Source organism: Trichechus manatus, unplaced genomic scaffold (assembly GCF_000243295.1).
Source record: "Trichechus manatus latirostris isolate Lorelei unplaced genomic scaffold, TriManLat1.0 scaffold00053, whole genome shotgun sequence".
Lineage (NCBI taxonomy): Eukaryota > Metazoa > Chordata > Mammalia > Sirenia > Trichechidae > Trichechus > Trichechus manatus.
Genome location: NW_004443989.1, coordinates 5,213,230 through 5,229,684, shown reverse-complemented (window position 1 = coordinate 5,229,684; position 16,455 = coordinate 5,213,230). Strand labels below are relative to the sequence as shown.

The window sequence follows — 16,455 nt, the reverse complement described above, 5'->3', positions numbered from 1 at the left end:
CTGGTGGTCTGCTTCCGAAAGATCACAGTGTGCCCAGGGGCCTACCTTGATGATAACCTTCTCTCGAAGCTGGCTGGGTGAGGGCAGCTGGTCAGCACTGGCCTCTGTGGGCTTCATGAGCAGCAGGTCGTCCAGCACCTCCTTGAACACCTTGGCCATGTAGCGCTGCTGCTCCACGCTGCAGTGCTGCTCAATGGACAGGATCACGGGGAAGCTGCAGCAGCAGAGGGGCCGGGCTGGTCAGGGCCGGGGAGTAGGCACCGGGCTGCCGCTCAGGGCACACCCTCTGCCTGCCCAGCAGAGAAGCTGGGAGCCGACTGGCCCCAGCGGGAGTAGGCACTGGGCCACTGCTCGGGCACACCCTCCATGCCTGTCTGGGAGCAAGGTCAGGGCCTGCTCAGAACCGGGGAGAGCAGGCACTGGGCTGCTCCATGCCCACCCTCCCTAAAGGGGGAAACCACATGCTGGGGGGCAGGCACCCACAAGCCCAGGACTCAAGACAGCGCTAGTCTAATTCAAGGTTTCCCAAACTCAGGCACTCTCTCACATTCTCTGCCCAGTGCTCATCATACCCAGGAACAAATCCTACTGTGATTTTCTCTACTTGTCTTTCAATCCACTCATTTCTTTAAACTTGAAAAAAATAAAAGTCTTTATATTTTTTTTGAAAAATAGAAAATCGACAGGAAAGGTGAAAAGGTGGTATAATGAGCACTCGTATACCCTTCATCGGAAGTCACCAACTTTTAGCATTTTCCACATATGCTTCCATATGTGTACTTTAATGATTCCCTGAGCAGTGCAAACAGTGAATGACTGGCTGCTTACCTAAAAGCTGCAGATTCGAGTCCACCCAGAGGTGCCTCCGAAGAAAACGCCTGGTGATCTACTCCCAAAACATCAGCCACTGAAAACCCCATGGAGCACAGTTCTACTCTGACACACATGGGGTCACATATATATATATATGTGTGTGTGTTAATGGAACTTAGGTCATTTCTACCTTTTGGCTGTTGTGAATAGCACTGCAATGAACACTGGTGTCCATGTATCTGTTTGAGTCCTTGCTTTCAATTCTTTTGGATACTTAGGAGTGGAATTGCTAATCACTCTATGTTTAAGATCTGGAAACCAAGGCACAGAGTGGGGCCTTCCTCAAGCTGGTAATTAACAGACATGGAATTCAAACTCGAGCAGAGTGATGCAGAACCCATACTCACATATGCTATTCCATACCATCAGTGATCAAAAAGACCACCATCTCTCCATTTCAGCCACAGAATGCCTCTTGCCAACTATCAGAAATTACACAGGAGCTAGATCAGGGGTCAGAAAACTATGGTCCACAGGCCTGCCACCTATTTTTTGTCAATAAAGTTTTATTAGAACATAGCCCATTTGTCTACATTGTCTGTGGCCCAACAGTAGATTGAGTAGTTGCAATGGAGACCATACGGCCTTCAAAGCAGAAAATATTTACTATGTGATCCTTTACAAAAATAGTTTGTCGACCTCTGCCCTATGCTGAGATCCACTGGTGGCACAGATAAGAAGTCCTAGAAAGCAACCTAAATGTTGGCATGTGCACACTTAGTGCCTCTGTGCCTCATCTATTAAATGCGGACAACTGTGCCCACTTCGTAGTGGGGAGTCAAAATCATGTGTGCAAAGAGCCTAGCACAGAGCCTGGTCCCCGGGGGTGCTCAAGAAATACGAATAGCCCCATTATTCTATATTTTGAATTCCACCTGTAGAAACAGATCTGTGGGCAGGACTGGACAGAAAAAAAGGGAGTTGGGACAGAAAAGGAGTTTTAATAGTCTTTCACTCTTGAGAGGTTCCAAAGGTGGGGCCATGTTGAGAATGAAGAGGTAGGCAGCGGTAGAGGTCACAAAACAGCACAAGGTTTCTGCAGCCCGAGCTTCCCTCAGGCTCAATAACCCCATCAGCCTGTAGAGGGTGCCAATGCTCAGCTGAGGGCTTAGTGGTGACTTCGGCCAAGATGGAGCATCAACTTGTGTGTGTGTGTGTGAGAGAGAGAGAGAGACTGTGTGAGTGTATGTGTATGTGGAAGAGTGTGTATGAGTGTGTGAATGTGTGTGTGGGCACGTATGAATGTGAAAGTATGTGTGAGAGTATTGTGTATGTATGAGAGTACTGTGTGTGTGTGTGAGAATGTGTGTGCACATGTGTCTCTGTCTCACCAGATGCAGATATACCTAGAGAACCCTAGCTGCCTCTCCCTTAAAAGCAAACCATCTGGAAAGCAATCAGCCAACTGACCTTGAGGTGACAAAGGCATGGTCTTTAATGGCCTGAACAACATCATCAAACTTGATCTTGGTGGTCCGCGTCCAGCCATGGTAGATGATGGGCTTCCCGTCTGGCCCGTCCCAGCAGTCCACTAAGGGGAGAAATGCGGCATCCTTAACATTGTTCCCATCTGCTGTCCATCTGCACATGCCCGCCAATGGGCAGACATGCTGCTCAGCCGAAGAGCCTGAGATCAACCCCAGCACCCACAACCAGCTCCATTACGAGGACGCAGAGCTCCAGGCCCAAATAATTGCACTGTGGTGGCCACAGACACAAGGACATGCATGTACCTGTGGTCTTGTGGGGAGACTTTTTTTTTTTAATTAAAGGTAACTGTAATGCAATAATACAGTTGTCCAAGGGGACTAGTTTAAATCGTTCTTTTTTAAAAGGTAATTATAATGCCATTTTATTTTCTGACGTTACCCGTTCAAAACTTGGCTTGCTTCTTCTGCTAGTGGAAGTAATACAAAGCTATAAAAAATTTATTTTTAAAGGAATTAAAGGCTCACAGTAAAATATTCAAACAGAAACAGATTATGTAGATGGTGAACATCCCCATATGCTCAACCACCAGAGGTCACAACAGCTGACGATTTCAAAATCTATTTTTTCACATTTGTTTCCTCCTACCCCAAAAAAGAAGAAACAACTAGGAAACAGGTCATACGAATAGCTGCTAGTGAAGTCTGATACCATGATGAGTGTTTTCAACAAAAGTAGAGCCTAAATCAGTGTTTGATGCCTTTTCTGGGCTAAATACACCTATGCCGGGAGGGTAAGAACTAAAGAGGTAAAAGGAAAGGAGAAAGGAACAAGGCCCCCCCATCTGCCGGGGCGCAGATGCAGGCCCCCTGACCATTCTTTTCATAGTTGCTCAAAGACACTGCCCCCAATATAGGTGATATCTGGTACCTGTACATACCCAAGAGCCAGCTGTAATTTCTTTGCCTTTTTCTAAAAACCCAGAAGGTAGCTGAGGGAGGACAGAGGTCAATGAAGCCGTCGTTGTTACCAGTCTCCCAGGTCACTCATCATATCAGGATGCGTTCTAAATGCCCAAAGCCAATGCCCACCAGAACAGGGTTTGCACCAAGCGGACAATACTCCTTGTATTGGCAACACTTTTCTTCTAGGGAAAGGTCCTTGGCTGTTCGTGGCCGCATCCCTCATCACAGATGCTACATGCACCCAGGTTCTCCCTTGAACCGTCCCACCCACCCCCACCCGAAAAATAAAAACAGCTTCGCGTAATCACATGGCTACTCTTGATTCACCGTAACTGTTATCTCCACCCAGGTAGGTCTGGGAAAAAGCTACTCACGCTCAATGCAGCGACAGCCCATTCGCAGACAGCGGACGTATGCCTCCGTGGATGACTCACTCCGCAGCTGGTCACCCGTGAGGTACCTGAAGGAGACCAGGGGAACAGGCGTGTAGGGAGGCAGCACCATGCCTCAGAGCACCCTTGGAGAACTTCTAAGCCTGAGCCCCCAGAGTCCTGAGTTCTTCCTGTCTAGAAAGACAGAAGCCACTATTGCAGAATGTGAGCAGTCACCACCTTGTCACTCCAAGTGTGTGGGTGAGACTGTGTTCTTGCAGGAGAACCAGGTCAAATGGTGTCAGGAGTGAGCTAGATGGCAGATGATAAATTAACAACCACCCACAGCAGGGACTGGGCCTGATATGGGGTGTCAGGGCTCCCAGCCAGGCATAGAAAAGCTGTTCAGCAACTACTGATGGAATATAACAGCCGTGAACTATGTCCACCAAAATTGCCACAAAAATACTTCTTATACTTACAGCGGTTTTGGTGCTCATAGTTCATAGTAACACTTGTTATTTTTATGCGCTCTCTTCTTCATCATGACTCCCTCTCCCCCTTTTTAAGAATTTATATTCCTTAACTGTCCCCTGTGTTTGGTAGAAGTCACCATTCTAAGTCACAAACTCTTAAAGCAATGAGTAGGGGTGGGGAGAGGAGAAAGAACCAAAAATAAGGACTGTGAAATTAATTTGTCCCTGAAAGCCTCTGCCTTCTGAAGTGAATGGAGGATGAACGCAAAGGCCTTCTCTCAGAGCCCCCCGGGAATGGCACTTGGGAAAGTGCCAACCTGGAGCTGCCTGGATGCCTGTGACCCACAGACTTCACCCTCTCACCTTGTTAAGCAGACTAAATGTTAGACCTTGAGTGAAACATCCATTTCTCCCCTCGTATCTCTTTTTTTTTTTGCAATCAAGGTAATCTTCCAGAGAGGTAAATTTGAGCTTGTGGTTCTCTGACTTAAAAGCCATCAGTGATCCCTTCTGCCCTCATGAGAAAGGTCAGGCTGCTGCTTTTGACTTATAAGATCCTGCTTAAGCTGGCCCTGTTGGCCTCCTCTCCTGCCACTCACTCTCTCGGATCCTCCACTCTAGCTTGAACAGACTTCTCTTGGTTCCTCCTGCCCCTGGGCCTTTGCACATGCTATTCTCTGTCCAAAATACTACTCACCTCATCTGCCTGTCCCTCTTACCAACTCCTGGTCATCCTTAAGACCCAGTGGAGGCCTTCTCCTCTCTGAACACGTGAGGAGAAGAACCACTCCTGCCTTGCTCCCTACTCGACTCCCAGCACCCAGCAAAGGGCCTGACATGGGGTAGACACTGAATAAATATTAGTTGAATCAAATTGCTTCGATGTGGCAATGATGAGATGCCCAAAACATGAAAACCAGTTTTGAAAATTTGCCTTTTTTTAAATAATATTTCATTGTGTTTTCCGTGGAGATTTACATAGCAGTTTAGGTTCCCATTCAACAATTTCTACAAAAATTGTTCAATGACATTAGCTACATTCTTCACAATGGGTGAACATTCTCATTATTTCCGTCTGGTTGTTCCATTTCCATTAATCTAGTTCCCTTGCCCCCTTACATTCTCATCTTTGTTTTAAAGTACCTGATGATCATTTGGTCTCATACAGGTGATTTTTTGAAAGAGCATAGTATGTACAGTGATATTATTTTTTGAGCCAGTTTGTTATTTAGCTACAAGGTAACCTCAGAGGTTAGTTTTGGTTCAAGGTTTGAAGAGTATCTCAGGGTAATTGTCTCAGAGAGTCCTCCGGTCTCAATCAGTCCAATAGGTCTGGTTTTTTGTTTTGTTTTTTAGAAATTTGAGGTTCCACATTTTTCTCCCATTCTATCAGGGTCCATCTACTGTGTCCCTGATTAGAATGGTCAGTAGTGGTAGCCAGGCACCATCTACTTCTTCTGGTCTCAGGGTAGATGAGGCTGTGGTTCATGGAGACTATTTTGGTAATTTGCTTTTTATGGCCTTAGAAAAAGGATTATTTGTCAATGCCAACTAGGGAAGGGAGATGCATTTCCACCACCCAGAAGCTGTTTTACGTTCCAACTTGAGAAGCGGGGCCCTGCCAGCTCCACAGCACCCTTTACTTTGGAATGCCACCATATTGCCCTTGTTCTGCCCAACCCATCACAGCCTCCTTGAGAAACTCACGTGTTATGTGACGAGGAGATCCAGTAGTGAGACAAGGGGTTGTTCATGTCCTGCATCTCAACCATGTCATACTTCTCATCCCAAATACTGTTTTCTCGTGAGAACAGGTACGTAAGGAACTAAAAGAGTCACAAACACAAAGACTAAACTAACGTGGATGAGAAGGGTTGTGTTTGGTACTTTCTGATCTGTACCAACAGCGAAACAAGGCAGCTCTGATGAATGAAATCAACAGATGACCCCCAGGTCTCCTTCTCTGAGGTTTTCAGTGCTAAGGGAACAGACTGCAAAAGGCTGTATTAGCCCAGAGATGTGTTTCAATGACCTACACAGTATTTTTCTTTTTAATGTCTGTCCTAAAATACCTGATACTACAAGAATATATGCTTCCAAATGGGCAGCTCCTGTTCAGAAGCAGGATGAAAAGGCAGGAAAGGACAGGAGCTGGTTGGATAGACACGGGAAACTCAGGGTGGAAATGGGGAGTATGCTGTCACATTATAGGGATTGTAACTAGTGTTACCTAACAATACGTATATAAATTTTTGTATGAGGAATTAACTTGAGCTGTAAACTCTGATCTAAAGGACAATTTTAAAAAAAGAACATATATCTGAAAAAAAGAAAAAAGAATATATGCTTCCCCTGTATAACTTTTAGGAATTCCTCGGTGGTGCAAACTAGTTAATGTGCACAGTTGCTAACTCAAAGGTTGGAAGTTCAAGTCCACCCAGAGGTGCTTCAGAAGCCCTGGTGATCTGCTTCCAAAAAATCAGTTCTACTGATTTGAAAACCCTGTGGGGTACAGTTCTACTCTGACACGCGTGAGATTGCCATGAGTCAGAAGTGACTCCACAGCAACTAGCTCTATATAACTTTTAAGGCATAATAATACAATGAACATTTGTGAACCCACCACCCAAGTTAAGACACAGAACTCACCAATAACCTAACATCTAAAAGACAGAAACTTTTATAAATATCCCAATTCCTAGCCCCTTAAAAAAAAAAGAAAAAAAAACAAAGATTGAGTGACACTGGACCTATACTCTGCCCCCTGGAAACAATCTTTAGATGAGGTAGATGCTCCCCAGTTCCCCTCAGCCCCCGTCCCAGGCTGCCTAGTCATGGCCCACATCAACCATTCCAACTGCTAGCAAGCACCTCATAACCTCTGGACAGTGTTCCTCTGTTTATAATGGTTAGACTCTCCCTAGTAGCAGACTCCCTCTAGTAGGGAAAACGATGAGCCCACGCTAGCAACACTGGCAAGAGAAAAAGATGAGAAAAGGCTAGAGTAATCCAGAAACTGAGGGAAAAAATAGCTCCTAACAGAATCATTTGAAGCAAAGCCCTTCAATGAAACAGAACCAAAAAATCAACCTCAGAGGACAGAGAAATGAACCCAAAGGTGAAAACATCATGACAGCAAATCCAGCTCACTCACCTCATCAACAAACAAGAAGGGCTCAGCCGTTTCCCTCATCGTGTCGTCAATAAACTTTGTCATCCGCTCACGTACTTTGTTTAGATCCTGAGCCCAAGACTCCTTAAAATACAAAGAGAAACAAGAAATCACCACAAAGAGGACAGACAACATTCTTCATCCCTCGGGGACCAGTTTAAATCACAGACCAAAAAGTCACCAGAATTCTGAATTCATATTCAATCAAGTGCCACATATTGTGGTCTTACTCTGTGCATGGCCTCTGCCAGGAGTCAACAAATGTTTTCTGTAAAGGACCAGGTAGTACATACATTAGACTTTGTAGGCCATACGGTCTCTGTGGCAACCACTTAACTCTGCTGTTGTTGTATGAAAGCAGCCACAGAAGATATGTACACAGATGGGTGTAGCTACATTCCAATAAAACTTTATTTACAAAAACAAGTGGTGGGCCACACTGTACCAACTTCCAACCTATGCTAGCATGAATTGTCCATGGAACACAGTGGTCATATCAGACTGTGGGGACTGGTCACCTGGGTCACCTCAAGCAAGTTACTTAACTTCTCTGTGTCTCATCCACTAAATAGGAATAATAATAGCACCATATTTTTCTGCAAATAATACACCCACATAAATAGAGTGCCCACACATACAATGCATGGAAATGATGAAATTAAGTGAAACAGTTCTGGCATAGTGCGCCCATACATGTACCGAGCATGTCTCGTGACATTTCCAGAAGTGAATTTCAGTCTCATTCACCCATTTTCCCATGTTACAGGTAAATCATATCATTTTGTTCATTTTTTTCCTTCTATTCGTTTTCTTTAATCTCCTGCTTATTTGTATGAAAACAGTCCGAAAATGTTACTTTTGATCATAATTGTATAATAAAGGTATAAGCCATGGTCAAGAAGTCATGGATCGAGTTTGGTAGTCTCCCCGTAGTCAGAAAATAAATAATCGAAACTGTACACTTGTTTCTACTGATTTAAATTTAAATTAATAATTATTAGCTCAACAGTTGAATGTGAGAAGGGGAGTGTTGACATGTCATGGGGTTGGTAACCAATGTCACAAAACAATACATGTACTAATTGTTTAACGAGAAGCTACTTTGTTCTGTAAACCTTCATCTAAACTACAGTTAAAAAAAAAAAGAAAAGAATGTGCGGGGCAGGGTTGCACAGTTGGCAAGAAAACATATAATGTACACATTATTTGCAGAAAAACACGTATCTACCACACAGGGCTTCTGCGAGGGACTATATGAAATAAGGCTGTGTGCTTAACACAGCACCTGGTACACAAAAAGTGATAAGTAACGGTAGCTTGTACATCATCATCTCTATGATCATCCCATTGGGTTCATACAACTCTGCAGGTCATATATCATCATCATCATTTTAGAGATGAAGAAACAGAGGCTCAGGAAAGTTCATATGGCCAGTTCAAAGTCACACAGCTAGTAAGTAGCAGAGTCCAGGTTCCAAATAATTGAACTTTGGAAAACTGACATAAAATCTGCTCCTACATCTTCTTTTCAAAGGATCAGCCAAGCAATGGTACTCAGACATGATAACGTCTGAAACATACATGACAAGTTCACAAACAGCTTCCACACAGTCTTAGAACTTTGGAAGCCCTTTAGAAAAAGAATGCATAATAAAAATTAATCTTGGGGGGAGTTGTTTAGTGGGCATTGAGTGTACGTTAATGGTGGTGGAATAATTTGCTAAAGGATGGCGACAAAGGTTTGCACAACATGAAGAGTGTAATCAATGTCACTGAACTGTACATGTGGAAACTTGAATTGGTGAAGGTTTTGTTGTATGTATTTTCACTGAAATAAAGTAACCTTATACTAACTTTCTGTTCCTGGTAGTGTAATAATTTGGAAACAGTGGTGATGGCTGCACATTATAAATGTAATTAATGTCACTGAATTGTACATATAAAAAATGTTGAACTGGCACATGTTATGTGATATATGTTTTTAGCACAATAAAAAATAATGTAAATAAGAGCAAGAGAGAAGGAAAGAACTCAACAATCCAAAAAAAAGAAAGAAAAGTAGCCCTATTGTTTTCCTCTTCAAGCCCTGGAACCCCAAATATTCCTAGGAAAGAGGACACATAGATTCAACTTTGACTAATGCTTTCTGGGTTTTGAATATTCTAAAATATCTTTATGAATAATAAAAGCAAATGGGCTAGCAGACGCATGGAGTTGGATGGGAGGGGTCAACCAGGATATTTACAGTAAGTATTAAGGGCAGATAGAAAGAGGCGGTGAAGAGACAGCCTCCCTGGCCCATGGGTGCCAACATACACCGAGCCTCACTGTTGATTCTTGCAAATCCACCTGGTTCAGGGACAGGAAGCACTGGCTGGGCTCGGAAGAATGAGCTCATTTGAATGCAGACATGTTGGAATCTTCGCATACCAGACCATGAAACCAAAACGTAGCATGCTTCAGGAAAGCACTGGGCCTGGCTCCAGAGGCCCCAGAGCTCCCACCCTCCTTCCCCAGCAAAGATTTTGCATTGTTAAAAGGCAGGGGTAGTTAGCTCATAAAAAGTAGAACTGTACTGACTGCGAATACAGAACTCTTCTGCCTAAATGACTTTTTAAAGTACCAATATTCTGGAGGTTGAAAAAATAAAAGGATCTACTTAACCAATATTCTAGAAGTTAAAAAAAATAAAATAAAACAACCCACATTTACTTGGTGTAGGGCGTGGTGCTAGGAACTTACGATCATGAAAACGATGGCGAGACTCATGATGCAAACAACAAATGGTGATGGCCGTCAACACTGGGCACACACTGTATGCCAGGTCCTACACTCTACACTCGTCATGTAGAGTCGCACTGTGAGCTCGCCACGACCCCATGAGGTACAGGTTATTAGCTCCCCTCCAGACCCCCGCACCCACGGGCCATGCTATCCTCTCACCTGCTGTTCATGTAAGAGAAACCTCTGGAAGTCGTGCAGGTGAATAGCGGAGGCGTCTGGCCGGTCAGTGCTCCTGCCCTCGAGAGAAGGGGAGGGTGTTTAGAGAGACACATTCAAAGGGGGAGTCAAGAGGCAATTCTGTCCAACCAGGCAGCCTACACCTACCCAGCCCTCTGCTGTGCCAGGACCTCAGCCAGTGGAGACAGAGGTGAATGAGACAACATCCCCAGACACAGAGAGATGAATGAAACAGCGCCCCGACTTGGAAGGATCCCAAGAAAGGCAGTGACACCAGTGTCTCAGGGAGCGGGGCCCTGGAATCTGCATTTTAGCAAGCTGCCCAGGTGGCTCTGATAAAGTCCTACAGTCAATAAGACCGCGAAACTCAGAAGGCTTTCTGACTCTCCCCCTTGAGGAATTCTGAAGCACAGTAAAGGCCCTGACAAGTCCCGTCGTGCTTACTCTTTAATAACATTACTACTACTTACGAGCCCTTACCATGTGTCAAGCACCATGTGAAGCATTTCATATGCTTCAACTCATTGTAATTCAGTTAAACCTGCTTAATCAGGAATTTCCCAAACTTATTTGACCATTAAAATGATTTCTATTTTTGTAAAAAACCTATTAAGCTGTCACATCCCATGGAGCAGAGTTTGGGAAAGGAGGCCCTGGGGTACTCATGCTTCCAGGTCAATTCTCCCCATACTCCACAAACCCCGTTGCTGTGGGCCATCTTTATCCATGCCACAGGCTCACGATAGCCGATCCCCCGATGGTGGGATGCTGTCCCCATGGAGATCAGCAATTGCACATGTGGTGCCCCCTCCTGGAGGCAGGGCTGGGAGGACAGGCAAGGGCACCAATGTCAAGCCCAGCTGCCCTGAAACAGTAACATGAAAGGCTGCCTCACCCCAGGATGAAGACAGAAGAATCCTTCTTGAACTCGTCAAGAATCTGAAATAGAAAACAGAGGAAGGAAAACACACACACAAAAAGAACGTCAGACAAGTCAGGCCACTTCACACACACAAATAAGCACACCTTTTTTGTTTTGTTTTGTTAAATTAAAATTGTAATTTATGTTAGCTGCGAATATTCCAATATAAGAGAAACCTATGAAGCAAAGGCAGACCTCTTTCTCACCCCTTCCATAGTCTCGTTTCTGAGAAGCAATCACATAAAAATTTGGTAGGTATCCTTGAAGAATCTGTTTTATAGATGCATGTCATATCGTTTCATATCATATAAGATGCAAGTTTTTGTTGTGTTGTTTCAAGCTTTACCTATTATTCTGCAACCTCCAATAACCCTACCTCACTATTTTGAAAAACCACATCATATTCCCTAAGATGTATGCATTTGATTTTCTGTTACGATATCCAGTATTACAATGAATGAATGCCCTTGTGTATCTTTGCCCACTCGTGCCAGTATCCCTGAAGAGCAGGTTCCTAGAAGGGAAGCACCTGGACATGGATCTGCACGTTGTTACCACTGACAAAAACTGCCTGTTGTTGTTGTTAGTTGCCGTGGAGTCAATGAATCAATTCTGACTCAAGGGGACCCCATGTGTTACAGGGTAAAACTGTGTGCCATAGGGTTTTTTTTGGCTATTATCCTAACAGAAGATCACCAGGCCTTTCTTCCATGGAACCACTAGGTGCATTCAAACTGCCAACCTTTAGGTTAGCAGTTAGGCGCAAACCGTTTACACCAGCCAGGGACCACATACCGCCTAGTTGCTCTCAAAACAGTTGATTGGCACCCCACCAGGGTATGCACTCTTTCCTACACCCTTGCTGCCAGATTTTACCTCTTTAGTATTTCAAAGAGCTAACTTCTAGTTTTGGAATTCAAGAGGAAGAAATAATGAACAGCTTCAGTTCTAATCCCTTCATGGCCTCCTGACATGCTGATTGATACAACAAAAGCACTCCTAGATAATCATACTGCTGTACATCTATACAGTGGATTATTATTCCACGATAAAAAAACTTTTTTCTGAAGCTCTTAAGCCACAAAAAGACATGACAGAACCTTAAATGCATGCTGCTAAACAAAAGAAACCAATCTGAAAAGGCTACATATTATACTCTTCCAGCTCTATGACATTCTGGAAAAGGCAAAACTATGGAGACAGTAAAAAGATGAGTGGTTACCTAGGGTTCAGGGGGAGGGAGGAAGGAAGGAATGACTAGGTGGAACATGGCATTTTTAGGTTACTGACACTATTCTGTATGATACTATAATGATGGACACACAACATTATGCATTTGTTCAAACCCATGAGACTATACAACACAAAAGGTGAACCCTAATGTAAACTATAAAACCCATAGCCATCAAGTCGATTCCAACTCACAGTGACCCTATAGAACAGAGTAGAACTGCCCCATAGGGTTTCCAAGGTTGTAAATCTTTACAGAAGCAGACTGCCACATCTTTCTCTCATGGAGCAGCTGGTGGGTTTGAACCGCTGACCTTTCGGTCAGTAGCCAGGGGCTTTAACCACTGTGCCACCAGGGCTCCTATACGTAAACTATAAACCAAAAACCCAAACCCACTGACCTTGAGTCAATTCCAACTCACAGCAACTCTATAGGACAGAGTAGAGCTGCCCGTTAGGGTTTCCAAGGAGCAGCTGGTGGATTCAAGCTGCCGACCTTTCAGTTAGCAGCCACACTCTTTAACCACCGCGCCACCAGGGATCCTTATGTAAACTTTAAAAAAAATCCATTGCCGTCGAGTTGATTCCGACTCATAGCAACCCTATAGGACAGCAGAAAACTGCCCCATAGGGTTTTCCAAGGAGCACCTGGTGGAGTCAAACTGCTGACTTTTTGGAAAGCAGCCGAACTCTTAACCACTACACCACCAGGGTTTCCATGTAAACTATAGACTTCAGTTAATAACAGTGAATCAGCGTTGGTTTATCAATGCTAACAAATGTACCACACTAATAATGCAAGATGTTAATAGTAGCAGAAACTGTGTGCAGGTGGGGACAGGAGGTATATGAGAATTCTCTGTACTTTCTGTGCAATTTTTCTGTAAAGCTACAACTGCTCGAAAAAATAAAGTCCATTTTTAAAAAAAAAGAAGCAGCGCTCCTACACCAAGGAGAGCAAAGGTGGGCCCCTACTCCTAGCTAATACATCAGCTCATTTGCTCAGCATTTCCCACATGCGCGCACATGCACACACACACACACACACACACGCACACATCCCCACACACACACCCTGTCCATTTCTGGCTAGGTAGCATTACTTTAAGTAGCCCTGGTGGTGCAACGGTGAAGTGCTTGGCTGCTAACCAAAAGGTCAGTGGTTTGAACCCACCAGCTACTCCTCAGGAGAAAAGACCTGGCAATCTGCTCCCATAAAGATTATACCCTAGGAAACCCTATGGGACAGTTCTGCTCTGTCCTATAGGATCGCTATGAGTCGGAATTGAGTTGATGGCACACAACAACAGGATTACTTTGATAGGCTTTAGTAAGATTGTCATTGGACAGGCATTTGAATAAATAAGGGCAGAAACGAAAATGTAGCCACTGGCATGTTATAAATGCTAATGACACAAAAACAACTACTTCTCTGGACGACTAGGATTCTATTGCCAAACAACTTAGAGTCCGGGATGACATGTGGAAAACCTATGTTCTAGAAAGGCCCTAGAAAGCATCAGGAGATCTGCATATGTTTGTGTATGCTTGTATATGTTCTGTTTTGTTTTTCTAGAAAGATGATCCATAGCTTTAACCAGCATCTGAAAGAAGCAGGTCACCCAAAAAGGTGAACAGCTAGTCTTTTAGAAATACTAATACTTCCTTTCATTTATGTATAATTTACAGCTTAGCTGTTTCTTATTTAAAAAAAAAAAAAAAAACTGTAGGCAGTACTGTTATGTAGACTCACTTGGAGCTTAGCTCACTAGGTAAATCTGGTGCTTAAGGCATGTGAGGAGGAATGCCTTCCTAACCCAAAGCCCCAACAGTGGCTTAGTTATGTCTCAAGAAAGCCCAATGTATGACCCACCCTCAATCATCCACCACACACAGCTCTTGATGCTAGTCCCTTCCTTTAAAGTGACCTAAGCAAAGGAGAGGAAAGCTCCACCACTTCTCAGCCACTCGGGAGCTAGGACGATGGAGGGGGTGCCACCTGGCAGAGATATCCCCCGTGGCCAGAGAAGAGGGTGAGAACCAGCCTGCTTCTCCCCTCCTGGGCCCTGCAATCTCCCCCAGGGTGCCCACATGCTGAACTGACTAGAATACAGTTGGCACAGGAGCCGGGGCATTGTGCTTGCAGGAATCCACCCCAGTGACACAGAGCAGGGCAGGCATGGACTGAAAGCCAGCAGACTAATACTCAGCCCAGCACTCGCCACTCGGGGAGTCCAGTGGTGTTCAGACCCAGTTCCCCCAGTGTTCAAGCCAAGCCGCCTGGGAGGGACTCTATCAGAAAACTGGAAAAACGCACTGTGGTTTCATCCTTGCCTGGTTCCTGAGTCAAAGCGACCAGGAAACCAAGAAACCTGTCGCCACAGTGCACAAGGCACTCAGTAGGTATGCAATGAAAATCGGCTAAATGAAGGAATAAGAAAGTACATTTTTGTCTGGGCCCTAGATTCACGGCTCAGGGGGTTGGGCAAGAGAGGCTCCCCAAGACAAGGTGCCTTGCCAGGGCGTCTCTGCCAAAGGTCGTTTCCACACTCGGCCTGTTGGTTCTCCACGGAGCCTGCTTTTGTTCACTCTGACCCCACTGGACTGTGGATTCCCAAGCATCAGAGGCAGTATGTCAATGGCTCCACAAATGGCCCAGGTATGAGTGGTACACCAGACGCTTCCCAAAGTATGAGACATACTCATCCCACCATATACCTGGGTAGGGTAGGAGGCATAGAGGTCTACAGTAAAATATGCTTGGGAACCACTGAAAGCTGTGTCTTGCCTCTTGGAGATTCACAGTGTATCTGAAGACTAAAGTCTCTGAGAGGTCCTGCAATAAAGAAAGCTGCTTTATTTAACCCAGGGTTTCCCCAAACACATTCAACCATGATGTTTCCTGGAGCTCATGTTGGGAATCATTACATCCCAATGCCACTTCATACCAGAGATTCAAACAGCCAAAATGTTCTCTAGCACATTCCTGTAGTTTCTTAGACAAGAAATCAGTGCCTGCAGCTGCATTTCCTGGTGTCTGTGATGCTGAATGCCACAAGGCTGGCCTGTTCATAGTAAGAATAGTGATTTTATCCTGAACACTTTCTGCACATTATCTGATTTAGTCTTCCTCACAGCCCTTCAAGGGAAACACCACTGTCCTCATTTTACCGAAGTGGAAACCAAAGTTCAGAGAGGTTAAGTAACAAGCCCAAAGTCACACAGCTGGTAGACAGTGAAACTGGGATTCAAACCAAAGGCTTTCTGACCCCGAATCCATGCTCCTTCCTCAACTCCAGGCTATTACTGGGCATTCAGATTATTTTTTAGCCTCCTCTCAATGATTCATATACGAGTATATGGAGTTCAATCTCTGAATTATCTGTTAAAAACATGACTTCCTCCTTCCTATTTTAAACCTGACCGTAGCACCCAAGAGTAGGGCAAACCCCAAACATAAATTATGTTAAGCAGAGAAATATGGAGAGGTGACACTCCTGGAACAACTATTCTATACGAATCTATAGAGCAGGTCCAAGATAAACGATAAAACTAAGTATTTGAAGCTGAATCTATAAATAAAAATACATTCCTCAACTTCTTCCATTTCAATATACTTACACTCCTACAAAAGAATGATGCCATTTGGCCTGGGCTTACTAGCTGCGTGGCCACCAGCAAGCAACCTCACTGAGCCTGTTTCTTCATCTGTAAGATGGGGATAATAACAGAACTTCTCTCATAATGTTACAGGGAAAAGGAAATCCATGTAAAACACTCAGCACAGGGCCTAGCTTTTAGCCCACGCTTAGGAAATGTCAGCTATTATCTTCACTAATAATACTGTTACTACGGCCTAGTTAGGAGTCCCTGGGTGGCACAAATGGTTAAGCACTGACTACTAACTGAAAAGTTGGCAGTTCAAGCCACCCAGAGGCACCTCAGAAGACAAGCCTGGCTATCTGCTTCTGAAAGGTCCAAGCCTTGAAAACCCTATGGAGCAGTTCTACTCTGCACACATTGGGTTGCCATGAGTCAGAATCAACTCAACGGCCAT

General features: G+C 44.4%; 1 protein-coding gene across 2 annotated transcripts in view; it reads right to left on the bottom strand.

The window, feature by feature from the left end:
* PLCG2 (phospholipase C gamma 2) overlaps nt 1–16,455 on the bottom strand; it is a 181,700-nt gene that overhangs the window by 62,057 nt on the left and 103,188 nt on the right. For both annotated transcript variants that reach the window (XM_004377718.3, XM_023732536.1), the window contains 7 exons: nt 11,142–11,185; nt 10,229–10,301; nt 7,268–7,369; nt 5,821–5,939; nt 3,641–3,726; nt 2,284–2,404; nt 46–214 (listed from right to left, as the gene is read on the bottom strand). In XM_004377718.3, the coding sequence (XP_004377775.1) occupies nt 46–214; nt 2,284–2,404; nt 3,641–3,726; nt 5,821–5,939; nt 7,268–7,369; nt 10,229–10,301; nt 11,142–11,185 (714 nt within the window). The remainder of the gene's footprint in view (nt 1–45; nt 215–2,283; nt 2,405–3,640; nt 3,727–5,820; nt 5,940–7,267; nt 7,370–10,228; nt 10,302–11,141; nt 11,186–16,455) is intronic.